The sequence below is a fragment of the Lepeophtheirus salmonis genome, chromosome 3 (genome assembly GCF_016086655.4).
Source record: "Lepeophtheirus salmonis chromosome 3, UVic_Lsal_1.4, whole genome shotgun sequence".
NCBI classification, from domain to species: domain Eukaryota; kingdom Metazoa; phylum Arthropoda; class Copepoda; order Siphonostomatoida; family Caligidae; genus Lepeophtheirus; species Lepeophtheirus salmonis.
In genome coordinates this window covers 14,918,858-14,934,212 of record NC_052133.2, presented here as the reverse complement: position 1 = coordinate 14,934,212, position 15,355 = coordinate 14,918,858, and the positions used below count along the sequence as shown (strand labels likewise).

Here is a 15,355-nt window from a genome sequence, read left to right as displayed (position 1 = left end):
CATCTATTTATAGTATTAATTTGTTGAAATTCTATTGTTAATTAATAAATTATATCTTGTTGAAATCTAAAATTCAAAGTGTTCAGATTTTAATGGATCACTATATATATAGCAGATTAGAGACAAATGAAACTTTGGACACAGGGCCGTTTTTCGGAAGGTAATAAGATTCCTAAAATCTTCAAAACATATCCAAACTTTTATTTATTGTCTACCAAACAAAAAAAAAGGTGTAAAGAACTGTAATTGAGTGCAACATCAAATGTCCTATTATATTCTGTTCTAAAAAAATACAGCAGACAGTACTTCACTAACAGAAAAATTTACATCGCATTCTGTTGTCAGATGTCGATTTCTCTGCTTATTTTCCCTTATTAGTGCCTTGACAATTGATTATTTGGATTAGCTCTAGTTAATATGTCAGCAATTTTCAACAATTATTGAATTACAATTCCATAGTTATAATAATTCTTCTAACTATCAACATTTTGGACCTCTTTTAATTTCTTTTTTAAAGAAAAATTGCTATATACAATAGAGGTAACGACGTGAGACATTTATACTTTGAAGACACATTGTTCAATGATAACGTTGGTTTTATACCCCACAGTTATTGTATTTAATTTCTTGTCTAACCAAGATCCGTTATTTGAATGCTTCATTCTTCTAAATACACAAAAAACAATTTTTATATATTTTCTGAAGGTATACAGTAAACTAGTAAAGAAGGCGATACATATGAAAAGTATTATTACAATGACACAAATATAGAGCGGTTCATAATTTCTCGATAATAATTCATATTAACTATGTTATTTGTAAAAGATATATTATACTCGTATACTGAGAGATCAGATGGCATTCCTTTCGGAAAGGAAGGAGAAGAGAGTGCACTCTGTACTTCTCTGAGCAGATTTTTAGGGCTTTTATACAAGTAGTAGACTATATAAGTATAATATAATAATAACTACTGTTACGTTTGAAGCAATATCCTAAAATGGAGTACCCGCATGTGGTGGAGCTACACACAATTATAAAAATTCCCTCATCGAAAGCAACGTGGATATTTATCATCACCGCCTCAGTATCCTCTTTACCAAAGAGAAGTGAACATGGAAGTGAATGAAGTACGAATTGCTGGAGAAAAGGACTTCGAGAGCCTTCGTGCCTTTTTAGCTCGTGACGAGGGATGGAATAAAGCGTATGATAAGAAGGATATGAGTGTTTGGACGAGGAGTGATTCACAAGACTCAGCTTTTAAAATGCTACGGGTTCGTACAATATAATGATGTTATTATAATTATGTATAAGATAGAGTTAGGGATCATGGATCCCTAAATAGGTATAGCTAAGTTAGCTAAAGAGTTTTAAATAGCTAGAAATTGGTACATATTATTGGCGACTATCAATCAATATAGATACTTTATTAAGTATTAAGGTTTTATAATTAATGTATATATTTATATCAACTATTTATTATCAACAAACTTTGGGGATTGATGGGTATGTATGAAAATTCGTGTCTCATGGTTCTGAAAATATATAATTAAAAATGAACAAGGGAGCAATTCAATTCGACATACAAATTATTGATAGTTGAGTTGTACATGTAATAACGTAGATATCCTTATCAGATGTTGATTATTAAGGCTATTAAATGTATCTACTCACAAGTGTTGTATGTTCATTGAGTAAAGAGTAAAGTTCAAAATTGGATTCTATTTTATACCCCCTATGTTCCTCCCAACTCCGAAAAATAGCAATACTGCATAAGGAAGTATAAGTATTGTTATAATTTAGTCAATGGTTAAAGTTACAACAATGAATTCAAAATAATTATTTGTTTTATGCTAATACAATTAAATGCCATTATTTTTCATATGTAGACTCGAAGAACATTGAAATTATATCATATTATTATAGTTGAATAAAGTGTTATTTGATATCCTATATATAAATATACTAACACCAATTCTCTCTCTCAAGGTAAAAACTGAGTTTTCAGATGTCCCTGCCTCCATTTTATTTGATGTCATTCAAGATCCAGACTATAGAAAAACGTGGGATAGACACATGCTAGAGTATAAAAACATTGGTTACTTGAATCCCTGCAATGACATTGGATATTATTCCCGTAAACCCTTTTCATGAGCCATTTTAACAAGTCTTTACTCCTAACTAGTAACTTTTTCTCCTATTATAGTGTCCTGTCCTTCACCAATGAAAAATAGAGATTTTGTCATACAGAGCTCTTGGCTTCAATCTCCTGATGAATACATAATCATCAATCATTCCGTCTCACATAAGGACTATCCAAAAAAACGAGGATTTATTCGAGGGATTTCATATTTGACGGGTATGTATTTCTTATTTATTGAGAAACTAAAAGCCTTCGAGCATCTCACTCTCTTTAGGTTTCCTTATTCAACCCAAAGGAAAAGGATGCACTGTCGGGTATGTAACGCATTCGAACCCTAAAGGAAAATTCCCGAATTGGGTCTCTAATAAGCTATCAACTACTCTGGCACCAAAACTAGTCAAACGTATTCATAAAGCCTGCCTGAAATATAACAAATGGAAGGCAGAACATCAGCCAGAATTGAAACCCTGGAAGCATAGTGAGCAAATTGAAGGGAAAAAAATTGATATGAAAGATGTAAGGATGGGTTTTAAACTGAGGCCGGTTTTAGGGAAAGGGGGCACTTGTCCAAGGCCTATTAATTAAAAATACATGAAAAAGAAAGGATTGACCTTTTTTTCATAAATGTTGCTTTAGAAATAACGAAAAATTAAAAACTGTTAAGAAATGAAATAGCAGAGTGTCCACAGATTATATATATATATTATTATTATTTTTTTTTTTTTTGGGGGCTTGATTTTTTGCACACACCAAAATTTATAAAATAACCTGACTTTTTTTATTATAAAAAAATCTTTTTTTGTTTTGTTTTTAGAAAAGAAATCCTTAAATTGATTTGGAGGGGACTAATTTTTTTCTCCCTATTAATGATTAACTTTTTTTATTTTCTCATTTGGGGGGCTACAGCCCACGTCCCTGAATAGGGACGTAAATTAATTAAAAAAGCTTTGGTCTTTTTTTATAAAAATATCAATTTGAAAAAAAACCAAAAAAACCGAGCACATTTCTATTTGCCCTAAGCCCGCTCACGTTACAACCGGCTCAGGTTTTACATATTTTTCCGTACAAGATATATTTTAAAATCAATCTTTAATATATTTTACATGTTACAGTGTGTGGTCGAAGACGAGACAGAGATCACAGAAGAGGCAGATGAGATATTTGATGAGTCAGCCTTCAACGGATCCGACTCTGATGATTAAATCCCTAATTGAGAACTCATTTTATACCTATAAATGTGTCGTTTTCTTGTATATTCATGTATTATTATGTAGTGTGATTTAATATCCTTGAGATAAGTTTTTATATTCTGAAGGATTTTTATTATTTTGTGTCGTGATAAGGCTTGATTGTTGATGATTTTTACCAATCTAATGGGATTAATATGAGATATATACACGCGTGCATACACTATATTTAGTATGTATCTATTTATTCAGGAAATCTCAAGGATACTCTATTCCCATTACCATTATTTAATTCATTGTTCAAAAGATGTTTGATTTACGTATTAAAACATAGGAATATATATTTTGAGCCTTTATAAAATGCCAAATCTAAGTATCCGTCGGAATCAATGTACTTATAAGTTAAATGTAGGCTTTCATGGATTCCTAAATCCTATAAATGTTAGCAGTAACTACATAAATTGATTTAAGATTTATATATTAACGGATTAAGTATCTATAGATAGAGATATATCACGATGTTATCTTTATTGTGTACCGCAACCTCTATTCTAAAAAGGAGAGACGTCCCAATTCAGTTGGAAGTATTAAATATAATTAGCAAATTTTGTGTACTATTCTTCATTTAGGACGTCGTTACCTATATTGCATTACATAATTTTTCCTCCAAAAAAAAAAAAAAAAAAAAAAAAAAAAGGCCCAAAATCAGTTGGTGGTTGAACAAAAAAGTCAATCATCCCAACTGTTATTTTTTTCTTAAGTACTTCCATGTATATTATCTTACACGAGTTAAATGTCCACAATTTTTCAAATGAATTACATAAATTATGTATATCTAAATATTATATTATTCGATACTGTATCAATTTATAATATTGATTAGTAATTTTTACGAATTTTTCTTGGATAAAGTAGAAAAATCTACAACTGACAAAACAATTTTCTACAATTAAATGAGTAATAATCTCAAAGTTCAGTAGAATTGGGTTACTACCAACTGATTTTGACTCTTTTTTTTTTCCTTGCAGTTTCTTTTTAGATAAAATGTTGCGAGATAAAATAGAGGTAACAACGTGAGAAGATACTTGATATAGAATTAATCTCGCCGGAGGGAAATTTAAAAATTAAATTCAAAAGAAGAAAAAACAACTCACCAAAAAAATATATAATATATTATTTAAGATTATATCTATACATATTTTCTGTAAAAAGTTTAATTTGATTAATTATAATTAGAGATATGAAAATTGTCCAAATCATTTTTGGGAGGTTTGAAAGGCGACATATTTGCTCGGAGATATCACTAACAAACATATTCACTCCTCATCTCAACTGAAAAAAAAGAAAATGTGAGAAAAAAGCATATATGCATAGTGCACAATGTACATCATCTGTTTGACGAAAAATTGGGAGTCCATATTAATAGGTCACATGAGATCGACGGAAGAGAACTCTAAATTACTATTTGTAAGCAGGCTTGGAAAATGAGCGAGCGCTGTACATTTTTGAACGATTAAGGGGGAAAATCTTTGAATAACTTTCATTTAGCCTTCATTTCTTCTGTCCTTTTTAATAGTTCTCCAAAGATTTTATTATTTTTAAGACACAAGCTAAAACCAAGTACTGAAACGTCGATTATATGATCAATTTTAGTTCGAATTTATTTGGATACGATAATACTTTTTTCTCAACTATAACCCCTGAGCTAACTAAAAAAATATATATTATTCGTAAGGTAGCTTGACAGTCTGTAGCTTATTGTTTAAAAAAATGGTGCATGCTAAGAATATTTTTTCTCTATGTGAGTAACATAAAATTATATTTCATATTTAATAATATTATCATTTGGGGAGTTATATTATTTTGCCGCAAGAGTGTGATACTCTCTGACACTTTTTTAAAGACTAATATAAGAAAACAACGCTCATGCCCCCATTGAATTAACATAATTTATTAAGTCTATGAAGAAAAGGGAAATTTGCGCATGTCAAATGATTGTGTGAGTCATCTGTGCTACCAAAAAAAATGAGCGTCTTGTCAGACAAGAAGTTATTTCGTAGCCAAACAAATTTGAACAAAAACTTATATCGTGGTCGTCGTTTCGTTTAAAAAAGTGTGAACTGAAATAAATTAACGAATGTGCAAATGAACGTAAAAAAATAATTTTTAATTACATAAACAACGTTGACATCTTTCGAAACATTCCTAAACCCTTTCTACAATTTATATAAATGTTTTTAAGATATAATTTGATCACTCATCTCTCTTGTGCAAAGGAATGAATGGAAGTTTATATCATTTTTAATATTTACCCCCTGGAAAATTACCCCTCGATGTTCACCTCCAGTTCTATTTAACCTCTAAGAAAAATGATTGGATATTAAATTAATTTTTCCATAAGAATTGTGTAGGATGAGTGTTTTGCTACAACCAAAGTTGGATTAGAATAGGTATAAGTAATTATGGACCAGCAACTGACTCTTACCGTTTATTAATTTATTAGGGAATATTCAAAAAAATTAAGCGTTTATATATTTATTCTTTAGTAAATATAAGTTACTGGTTACTGAGTTAATAATTAATCATTTTAGAGTGTGAGATATCAAAATCAAATATATTTTTTTAAATTAAAGTATTTATCATAGTCATTATCAGTAAATAAATCTGTGAATGCTAATTTATTATTATCATTTATTTATTTTCCAGATTCAAAATTATTGTCAGTAGTGTAATAACCATTTTCATATGAGGGATAGAAGATATTAGAGCCTCGGTTTCTTTTATATGAGGTCTCATGGTGGTTCCCAAGTTTCAATTACTAATTCAATAGTTGATTTACTTTACCTAGAAAGAGCAATTTATAAGGGAATATGTGTTCCGAAACCGATTGGATCTTTCTAGTTCAAAAAATTTAACTTCCTTTAAACATAACCATCCTGAATGAAAAAAGTATTGGATCTTGACTTTATCAGGAGCTCTGTTCCTCACACCCTCGAGCTGTTCTCAATAAACATAGGGGCCCACCAAATGTTTAGGTATGCCCTACTACTCATTCTCACTTCAAGTAGTACCTTTTAGGAAAATTATTTTTAAAACGCGTAGAACGCTCATAATTTGTACAAACATTGAAAAATATTTGACGGTATCTCATATTTTCTGAGACTCTAACAGGTTTAACAGTTTAGCTTCTTTTTAAAGCAGTTTGGCCTTTATTTATATTTAGTCTAAAATTAAAATAAATTTGTATTTAATAGTTTTGTTTTACATGGTCATTTTTCATGAAATTTAACTTAATAGGTTTTGAGGCCCATTAAAATATTTTAAGTGGCAATGCGCCCTATTATATTAAAAGGTTAGACATCCCTGATCAAGTATATCAAACTTTGGTATGATAAGAAACTCTCACAAGAGACTCCATTTTATTTTACAAAATATAACTCGGTCAACAGGTTTTGCAGGTGGATCAAAATCAATCACCACAGCTATCCTGAGTATCAAGGACCCCTTCAAATATATTATAATACACGAAGGCCAACGGGTTACGCAAGTTAATCGCTTGTCCAAAAGGGGATCAAAATCAATCGCCGCCGCTATCCTGAGTATCAAGGAGCTTTCTAATATCCTATGATACAACCCTGCCAATGGGTTGTGCAATTGAACTCCTGGTCCAAAAAGTGTATTATTACCCACTGACACTGCTTTCTTGAGCATCAAAGACCCCTTTCAATATCCTATAATACACTCCAGCACATGGGTTGTGCAAGTGAACTGCTGGTTGAAATGGTGGGTCATTATCCAGCACTTCATTAAGCAGTCTATGATATACATCAGCCCACGGGCTGTACAAGTGAGCTTGTGCATGGAAATCCTCATCACTCACAATCTCAGGAAACAAAATGAAGATGATTGGAAATATCTAAAGTGTTCACATTGACGTCTTGACTGTTGTGATCCATGTAGCAGAGAACGGATAATATAGATTTGGGACAAAAAATGATGTCTTTAAACAGTTCAATGTAAGAAAGTAGTTTGAGACTTGCGAAGAGTCATTCCTCAGTGTGGATAAAGTTCCAAGAGAGAAAGAATTTACATTGCGACTGACCGCATCAATTTAATAGGATGGAAATGAACTAGGCTTTAATTGGTGCAATTGCACAGACTCCAAACAAATAAGTTCATCTCCAAAAAAGGGAGCCCTAAATAAAAACAAATGCTATAATAGCACAACATGCTCCAAAAGTAGTTTATTTAGTGAATTAGTTTAAGTTAAGGCTATATTAAGTAAACATATTTAGGTAATATTAGGTATGTTCAAAAGGATGATTTTTTTAAAGTATTACATTTGATGTTGAAAAGTATATTTAAATAAGTTTATTGCTTAGGCCGCCTATTTTGAAGAAAATAATAAAATTTATATGAAATATACAACAATTAAGATATTATCAAATAGGATCAACAATTCTAATGTAATTTTTATTAGATCTTTACTTGTTACTGGAGTCATCCTGATATCTCACATTTTATAACGTTCATTCAAATTGTCCACCTTTTTTGGATTACATTTTATTATTAAAAAAACACCTGGGTCCTCCTGTTGCAGAGAAGCCGCATGACGGTCATAAACCACCATCAAAGTTACACATACCTTTACAGTGCCCACAAAGTGTAAAACCAAAAAAAGTTCAACTCCTTGATTTGTTCTGAATAACGAAGGTTCTTGATGCTCAATGAAGCTGTGGCGGTGGCTAATGACCCACATTTTCGACCTGTGGGCTCACTTGCACAGCCCATGGGTCGAAGTATATTATAGACTGCTCAATGAAGCGCTGGCTAATGACCCACCTTTTGGACCAGCAGTTAACTTGCACAACCCATGGGCTGGGGTGTATTATAGGATATTGAAAGGGGTCCTTGATGCTCAGGAAAGTGGTGGCGGTGGGTAATAATACACCTTTTGAATCAGGAGTTCCCTTTCATCATTAAGTTTTTTTGAATAATTTTTATACATTATATTGAGTAATTGAATGGAATAGTGATTAAATATGCTTTTAAAGGAATGATTAGATGCACAATTATGACTTAAGTAATTATCGAAGTTGTAAGTTGTGTCTTCCTAAATTTTGGTATTGTAAAAACAACGATTTTGATTATTCATTTTTCATAATAAATTGATACACAATGTATATTTTAGTAATCAGAGAAAAACATAAGTCCGTAGGAGAGTAGAGACCTCCTCTATTTATTAACTCGAAAAGTTAGACTTTTGAATTGTTTTTACCAGATTCAGTGAAAGTAACTCGAATAGTTAGACTTTTGAATTGTTTTTACCAGATTCAGTGAAAGTAACTCGAGGATAATCATTTGAAGATACAAGGAGGTAAAAACAATCGTTGCATTTGATGTTTGTGACCTGGCAATATATCCAGAAATCACAAAAAGAAGGGGTTCATTATATTTTTCTAGCTCATAAGCCATTTAATCTTCCTCCATGAATACCAAAAAAATTTATGTGAACGGTTTACTATCTTGGGATTATTGAACGTCAATACTAGCTTAATGAATGCCCTGAATTTCTGGCATATTCAGACCATCAAATTTTGCAAGTGAAAGTAATCTTATTTTCATCTCAGCATCATGTACTGTTCATACAGAAACAAAATAGTTGGCTTCAGAAAGCTGATGTTTCCAACTAAACTTTGATTCAAATAAGTCACTGTGTACTTGCTCAAGAAGAACGTACTTAAAGTCACAATTTGTTAAGAGGTATTCCGCAAGACTTAATTTTCATTTCCTAAACTAAGCGATTCTTTAGCAGTATCACTTTTTCTAACTCCAACTGAATGAGTCTTGCAATTGAAGATTAACCAATAAGTTTTTACAAGGGAGATAAAGTTTCCAGTTATTTTCCATGTAGGGTGGGATGATGAGTAATATTGAAAAAGAGCAATGGTGCTGTTATAGAAAATGCTGTCAGCCAGTAAAACGTTGGTTGTTTTTAATAAGTGTTGGATATACTGATTTTGAGGTTAACCTGTGAGCAATTTTGACGGCCTTATGTTTTTCCATCTGAATACAAGTCAATGACGTGTTGAAAGTTGGAGATAAAATGTCAAGATCACCGAAATTAGGATATCTGTTATATTTTTTCCCTTTGGAAACAATTATACAGGTTTTGGAAATCGTGGGTACTATCAAAAAGAAGAAAGTTAGGAAAATCTGGAGCAACTGGATTTGCTATACTTTTTTTCCCAAGATCCTTAACAGAATTTGTTCAAGCAGCATTTCCTGTTTGTACTTGCATTGTCTATTGAAATAGCTGTAATATTAAATCCCATTTTAAAAAGCTCAGAGTTTATTTATAGCATTAAATCATATAGCGTTTCTGAGTTGACGTTAACATTTGTATAAAGAGCGACAGTGTCTCGATATATTGAAGACATTCAGTTTATCATGAAGACAAGCAGAGTTTTCGTTGTTTGACCTCCTTCCTGTGCTGTCAATTTTTGTCCAAAAAACTCGTCTCTTTCAACAGTAAAAAAATCATCCATACAATTATCTTCTGGACATCTGATAATGACTTAGGTCTTGCAGACAAGTATTCGCTTGATGAAAATGATAACCCCACATTGATTGTAAACGAAGAAGAAATTATATCAAGATGATTAGGGGAAGGTAAATTTACACCATCAATGGAAATCTGACGATAAAGTACAGTACTTGTGTTGTGCCAAACGAGGGATGATACCAAATACCCTGAAGAGTAATATCTAAGGGTTGCAGGAGAGTTATTCAGACTGAGCTGTTTACTGATAAATATTTATTTTTTTCGCTGTTGAGAGTTCAGATTCGATGACGAATTTTTAATAAGCTTATTAAAATCATTCAATCCATTGCAAATGGTATCTTGCCGGAGATTTCATAAATGCTAATATATTTTGAAGATAACTTATAGAAATAATCTTCTCTTCAATTATTATGTGTTGAATAATCTTATGATATACTTATGGAAGAGTAAGATTGTCAGATCCATTTGAATGAAGAACATCATATTATTTCAAGGAAGCTTTGGTGTGAGCCTTCCAAGCAATAAAATTGATTACAATTATCTGTTTCTTTTATCATGGATATTAGCCGGAAGTATTTCACTTGTAACTTTTGAACATAAATCATTATTGTTAAAAAAAAAAGTCTTCAATTTGAAGAATGCTGAGATTTCCAGCGGCAAGCCTAGCTGCTAAAGTGGCTTTTTTAGTTGTTCTCTAAGTGTTAGTGATTAGAAAAATACTTAAAAAGATTTGGGAAAAGTTTCGGAGTAGAAAATGGTTTCAAATATCGATTCTTGACAATGGTATACACCAATTTTAACTGTTGTTTATTGTTTTTTTTTAAATCTTTTGGAGCTTATCTCGTTTTTTTGTAAAAGAACCATCATTTTGAAAATGAAGATAGCTAACTTGTGAATTCTTAGAGTGTGTCTAGTCTCCGCCAGCTTGCCTAGGAATCACTCTAAGCCAGGAACTTTTTAAGTATTATTCATGAAGGAACAAGTGTAGAGACACAGTAGGTTCCTTTGGTTGAACAATAGCCGGAGCCGAAAAAAAGTACTAACAAATAGCTCAATAATGACAGCATTAATTGAACCTAATTAGAGACTGTGGTTTGGCCTGCTGGCTCACAATTGATTGGATGTCAACGTTAATTTATGTTGTCCGAGTTTGCATCAAATTCTCTGTTTGGATTTTATGTGCTTCATGGTGGAAAGACTGCTCTCACAAATGTAAGTGCTCTTAAACATGCTGGCCATTGAGAGAGCAAAATCTCTGATACGTGGGCTGATAATGTCTCGAAGCAAACAGGACACATTGGTTTCCCTTTGAAATTGGTAAAGAGGTACTTTTGTTCCCATTTCGGGAGAAAAATGCAATTTTCTCGGTCAAGTTTTCTCGTTTTGCTGCTGCTAGTGGCCATGGCTCTGGACTTTTTTCTTCTCTAATGCGAAAGGTAGCCTGGGACTGGTTATTGTTTGCGTATAGTGCCCTCTATCGGTCAACAGAATAATTGCAAGTTGTTTTTTTTCTTTATAAAAATTATTTTGCATCTATTGGCAGGCCGCACTGAGTAAGAACGAGGGCTGTGTGCGGCTCCCAGGCCGCCAGTTGCCCATCCTTGCTCTATGTAAACAATGCTTATGCTTCCTTGTAGTGTAAATGACAACTACTAAATTACATTTTCATGAACAAGTGTTCGATTCTATCATAATCTCTAAAACAATTACCTACAAGGATTTATGAAGAAAGAGATTAGAGATACATTATGTGAATATATTTTAAAACCCAATGTTGAAAAATTATAACTTGAATTATCATTGTTTAAAGTTGAAAATGTATAATTAAATAAAAGATATATTTTTAAAAATATGCTTCTCCAAGGATTTATGTTCCACTTTGTGTTTTTTATGTGAACCCATTTTAAAATATAAAAATTATCTACTCATCGTGAATGGATTGCTTTATTGTTTCGATCCAGGTATCTCAGTCCCAAGGAAGGAATCCACTCTACTCCCTTATGCGGTCTGGTAGTTTTTCTCGGATGAATTATCCTCCAAACGTCCCTCGTGGAATTCAGAATCAGAATTCAAACATCTCTTGAGATGGATGATCAAATTAGAAGTATCCTCCTTTGATAGTCTCGATGTTCCTTTTACGAGGCATGACGTCATGGAATTGGCATCGAAATCGGAAAAAATATTATAATAATGTTGGCTATTTTCTAGCATACTTCCATAAAAAATGGGATCACTACAAAATGAAACAAAAATCCTTGAAGATGCATATTTTTCCAATAATTTTTTTTAAATTATACATTGAATATTTTTCTATAGTATAAGCCATGATTAAATTATATGTATTATCAATAAGTTAGAAGGGTATATCGAGTTCAAAACAAGATACAGAATCAATAAATACACTTTTTAATCATTGGAACACACTTTTACATAAGATTTATTAATCCTAATTTCAATTTTGAATTATTTTAAAGGTAAAAAATAACTCTGAATAATAATAGTCCCAAATTACTATAATCCCAGATATTTTACAATTCAGATGACTGAGAAAGAAACTGAGACCCGCTTTGGATTCTCTGCTTATAGATAAATTCTATTCTTGTCTTCAATTCATTTGAACAAATCCCTCCCTAATTGTTCCCCTGTGTTATTAGAGTAAGAAAAAAATGTGGCATCAATAAGAAATTTGAATATTTTGTAATGACTTTAAAAAAAATAAATATTCTTTAAAAAATTAATTGTTATTCCATATTTGAGTCGGAGAAAATTGCAATAAATAAACCTTGGTCAAAATATTTCTGAAAAATTTGATACAAAAATTGCCTGAGGACACGGTATAAAAAGAGGACATGCCTGGTGAAAAGAGGACGTTTGGTCATGCTAAACTATGTGCAATATGGTCAATGTAAATATATTTTATATAGACGAACAACATTCTATATTATTTTTCATTGCATTGTGTGACTTAAAGGGATTATTGTGTTTTTAATAGAGTAGTGGACAACATAAATCAGGAAATGATAATGTTTATGGGACTTCTGAGTCAAAAGTAACTATAATTAAGAGTTGTTCCTTTTATATTATAAATAACTTGTCTAAGAAGTCGACTTGATCGTCATACTAATGCAAGTTATTTCATAATTTATAATGTATTCATATTTTATAAATAATATGATCTTTATTCTAGGATGACTATCACATCGTTACTTTTATAGTATCACGCAACCTTCCTTCAAATAGATATAGAAAAAGGCCTGAAAGTATCTGGTGGTTAGCTGAGTAATTCAATCATACTAACTAATATTTATCTCTTAGGTACTCAGAGACCATATTATTGTCATATTATTTCTCCACGGATTTTTAAAATGAATTACATAATATAATTATATATAATATTGAAATCCTACATAGTATTTTAATCGATAGTTTTCAACTTTAAACTAGCTAATATTACTTAGTAATATGACAAGAAAAGCGTAGTTATACATCAGTATTTCTTCATAGAATTAATAAGATGGCCAATATATATATATTAGGACTGGGACGGTAGCTAAACCCACGGTTTGATCTAACCCGCAGTACACCCTTTATGGTACGTGAAATGTTTTTTTAATAGAATTAATGTAGTTTTTTCAAGTTTTTTTCTATATATATATTTCTTTTGGTCTTTTTTTAAAAAGGATAAGCTCATCTACATTTTCTGGTTATAAAAAGACCCATTAGCAGTTACAATATCGCCAGCTGTCAAATAAAATATTTCGCTTGATACTGATGTACTTGTAGTTGCAAGCTAACTTAGAAGCATTTGAAAATTTATTTAAATTATCCCTGCTCCCTACCACTGAATTTTCGTCAACTGGAATGTATTTTATCGATTTGTAAGTCATTATTCCAGGTTGTTTCTTATGGTCTTGCGGTTCTAGCTGTTCAAGCGGTTCCGGCGCTTGAACTGATAGTTGACAGGATTCTTCAGGATCATGTCTTTCAAAGTCATTTCTGCTTGTCCGTTAGATTTCAGATGATATAGCGGAAAAAGAGACATCTTCACCCCCCTCCAACATCTTAGATTTGAAGTTGTTGTTTGTAAAATGAGGACCGTTGTCAGAGTGCAATCATTTAGGAAAACCAAATCTAAAGAACCAGTATAATAGTTGTTGCTGTGCGTGAGACGTAGAGGTGTTCGGCATAGCTGCGGCCTTGATCCATTTGCACCAAGCTTCGACAAGAATGAGGAATTCCTTCTCTTTCAATTGTAAGAAATACACGTGAACAAGTTCCCAAGTACAGGCAAGACAGAAGGATACATATTTTGCTGATAGAGAAGGAGCATTTACCTGACAGATATAGCAGGTGTTGACAAGATTTGTGATGTAATTGTCAATATTAGGCCACCACACAATACAGGGAGCGATTGATTTCATATTCACTATCCCACGGTGAGATAAGTGAAGTAAGTCTAGAATTCTTTTACGTAGAGAGAGAAGGGACGACCAAACAGATTCCCCAAAACGGAAGACCATTTTTCGAAGAAAATGCATTACATTTGTTCTTCTACACAATGTCAACAACTTTCGACAAGTCCTTCGTTCTTGTAGCCTCAACAAAAAGACAGGCATGGTCATATCCTCACATAGCCTCACGCAACTCTGTTTCATTACTCTTGGAGGAAGAGATAGAAAGGCACATAAGTAAATCAGTTGTGTCTTTGTCAGGAACAGGACTTTCCAGTGGACCTCGTGAGAGAGCATTTGCATGAAGATTCATAGAGCGTTTCACATGCAAAATCTTAAAGTTGAACGTAGAAAGAATAACCGAGCTGTGATAACAGTAGGGAGTTCTTTCTGTGGATTCAAGATGTGTTGGAGTGGTTTGTGGTCCGTTTTAATAAAGATAACGTTCGAAACGATTCAGTCCAAAAATAATACCAGTTACTTCTCTATCGATTTGGAAATAGAAAATTCTAGCACTGGACGAAATAATTCAGGATCCGGTAACTTTCCATTTTCAGAAACTTGGAAACCTAGGTATGTTAACTGATGGCTTATAAACACACATTTACTTTTTTTCAAGCGAGTTCCAGCAGACTTGATACGATCATAGACTTGTTTGAGAGTAGATAGAAGATCTGACATCGAATGAGAGTAAATAAGGAGGTCATCGATGTAGACTTTTATATTGGAGATACCTTAGAACAGTTTCTCATGTGCAGCTTGAACAATAGCTGCAGCCAAAGAAAGGTCATAAGGTAGTACATTATACTTCAGGAGACCAGAGGGGTATTGATCGTCAAAATTTCTTTAGATGACTCCTCTAATTCATACTGTTCATAACAGTGGCTAAAATCAAGTTTAGAGAAGAAACGATAGCCTGCTAGCATTGAGAACAGGTCTTCAGGGTGTGGGAGAGGTTAAAGTAGCTTCTTAATTACTGAAAATATCGTTTGACCATAGTCTGTGTAGATGT

The 15,355-nt window shown here is 32.3% G+C and overlaps 1 protein-coding gene across 1 annotated transcript; it reads left to right on the top strand.

Annotated features, from left to right (window-relative positions):
• The first annotated feature begins 805 nt into the window (after positions 1 to 805).
• LOC121114078 (START domain-containing protein 10) lies at positions 806 to 3,668 on the top strand. The gene is made up of 5 exons (XM_040707915.2): positions 806 to 1,271; positions 1,987 to 2,134; positions 2,204 to 2,356; positions 2,415 to 2,656; positions 3,253 to 3,668. Exons 1-5 carry the CDS (start codon positions 1,113 to 1,115, stop codon positions 3,340 to 3,342), a joined length of 792 nt encoding a protein of 263 aa, XP_040563849.1. The 5' UTR covers positions 806 to 1,112; the 3' UTR covers positions 3,343 to 3,668.
• The last annotated feature ends 11,687 nt before the right edge of the window (positions 3,669 to 15,355 follow it).

Bases quoted from the DNA above. Each gene is read 5' to 3' on its own strand.
- LOC121114078 (XM_040707915.2), top strand. From the start codon at position 1,113: ATGGAAGTGAATGAAGTACGAATTGCTGGAGAAAAGGACTTCGAGAGC. The intron at 1,272-1,986 runs GTTCGTACAATA...CTCTCTCTCAAG, and splicing joins CAGCTTTTAAAATGCTACGG to GTAAAAACTGAGTTTTCAGA. The intron at 2,657-3,252 runs GTAAGGATGGGT...TACATGTTACAG, and splicing joins AAAAAATTGATATGAAAGAT to TGTGTGGTCGAAGACGAGAC.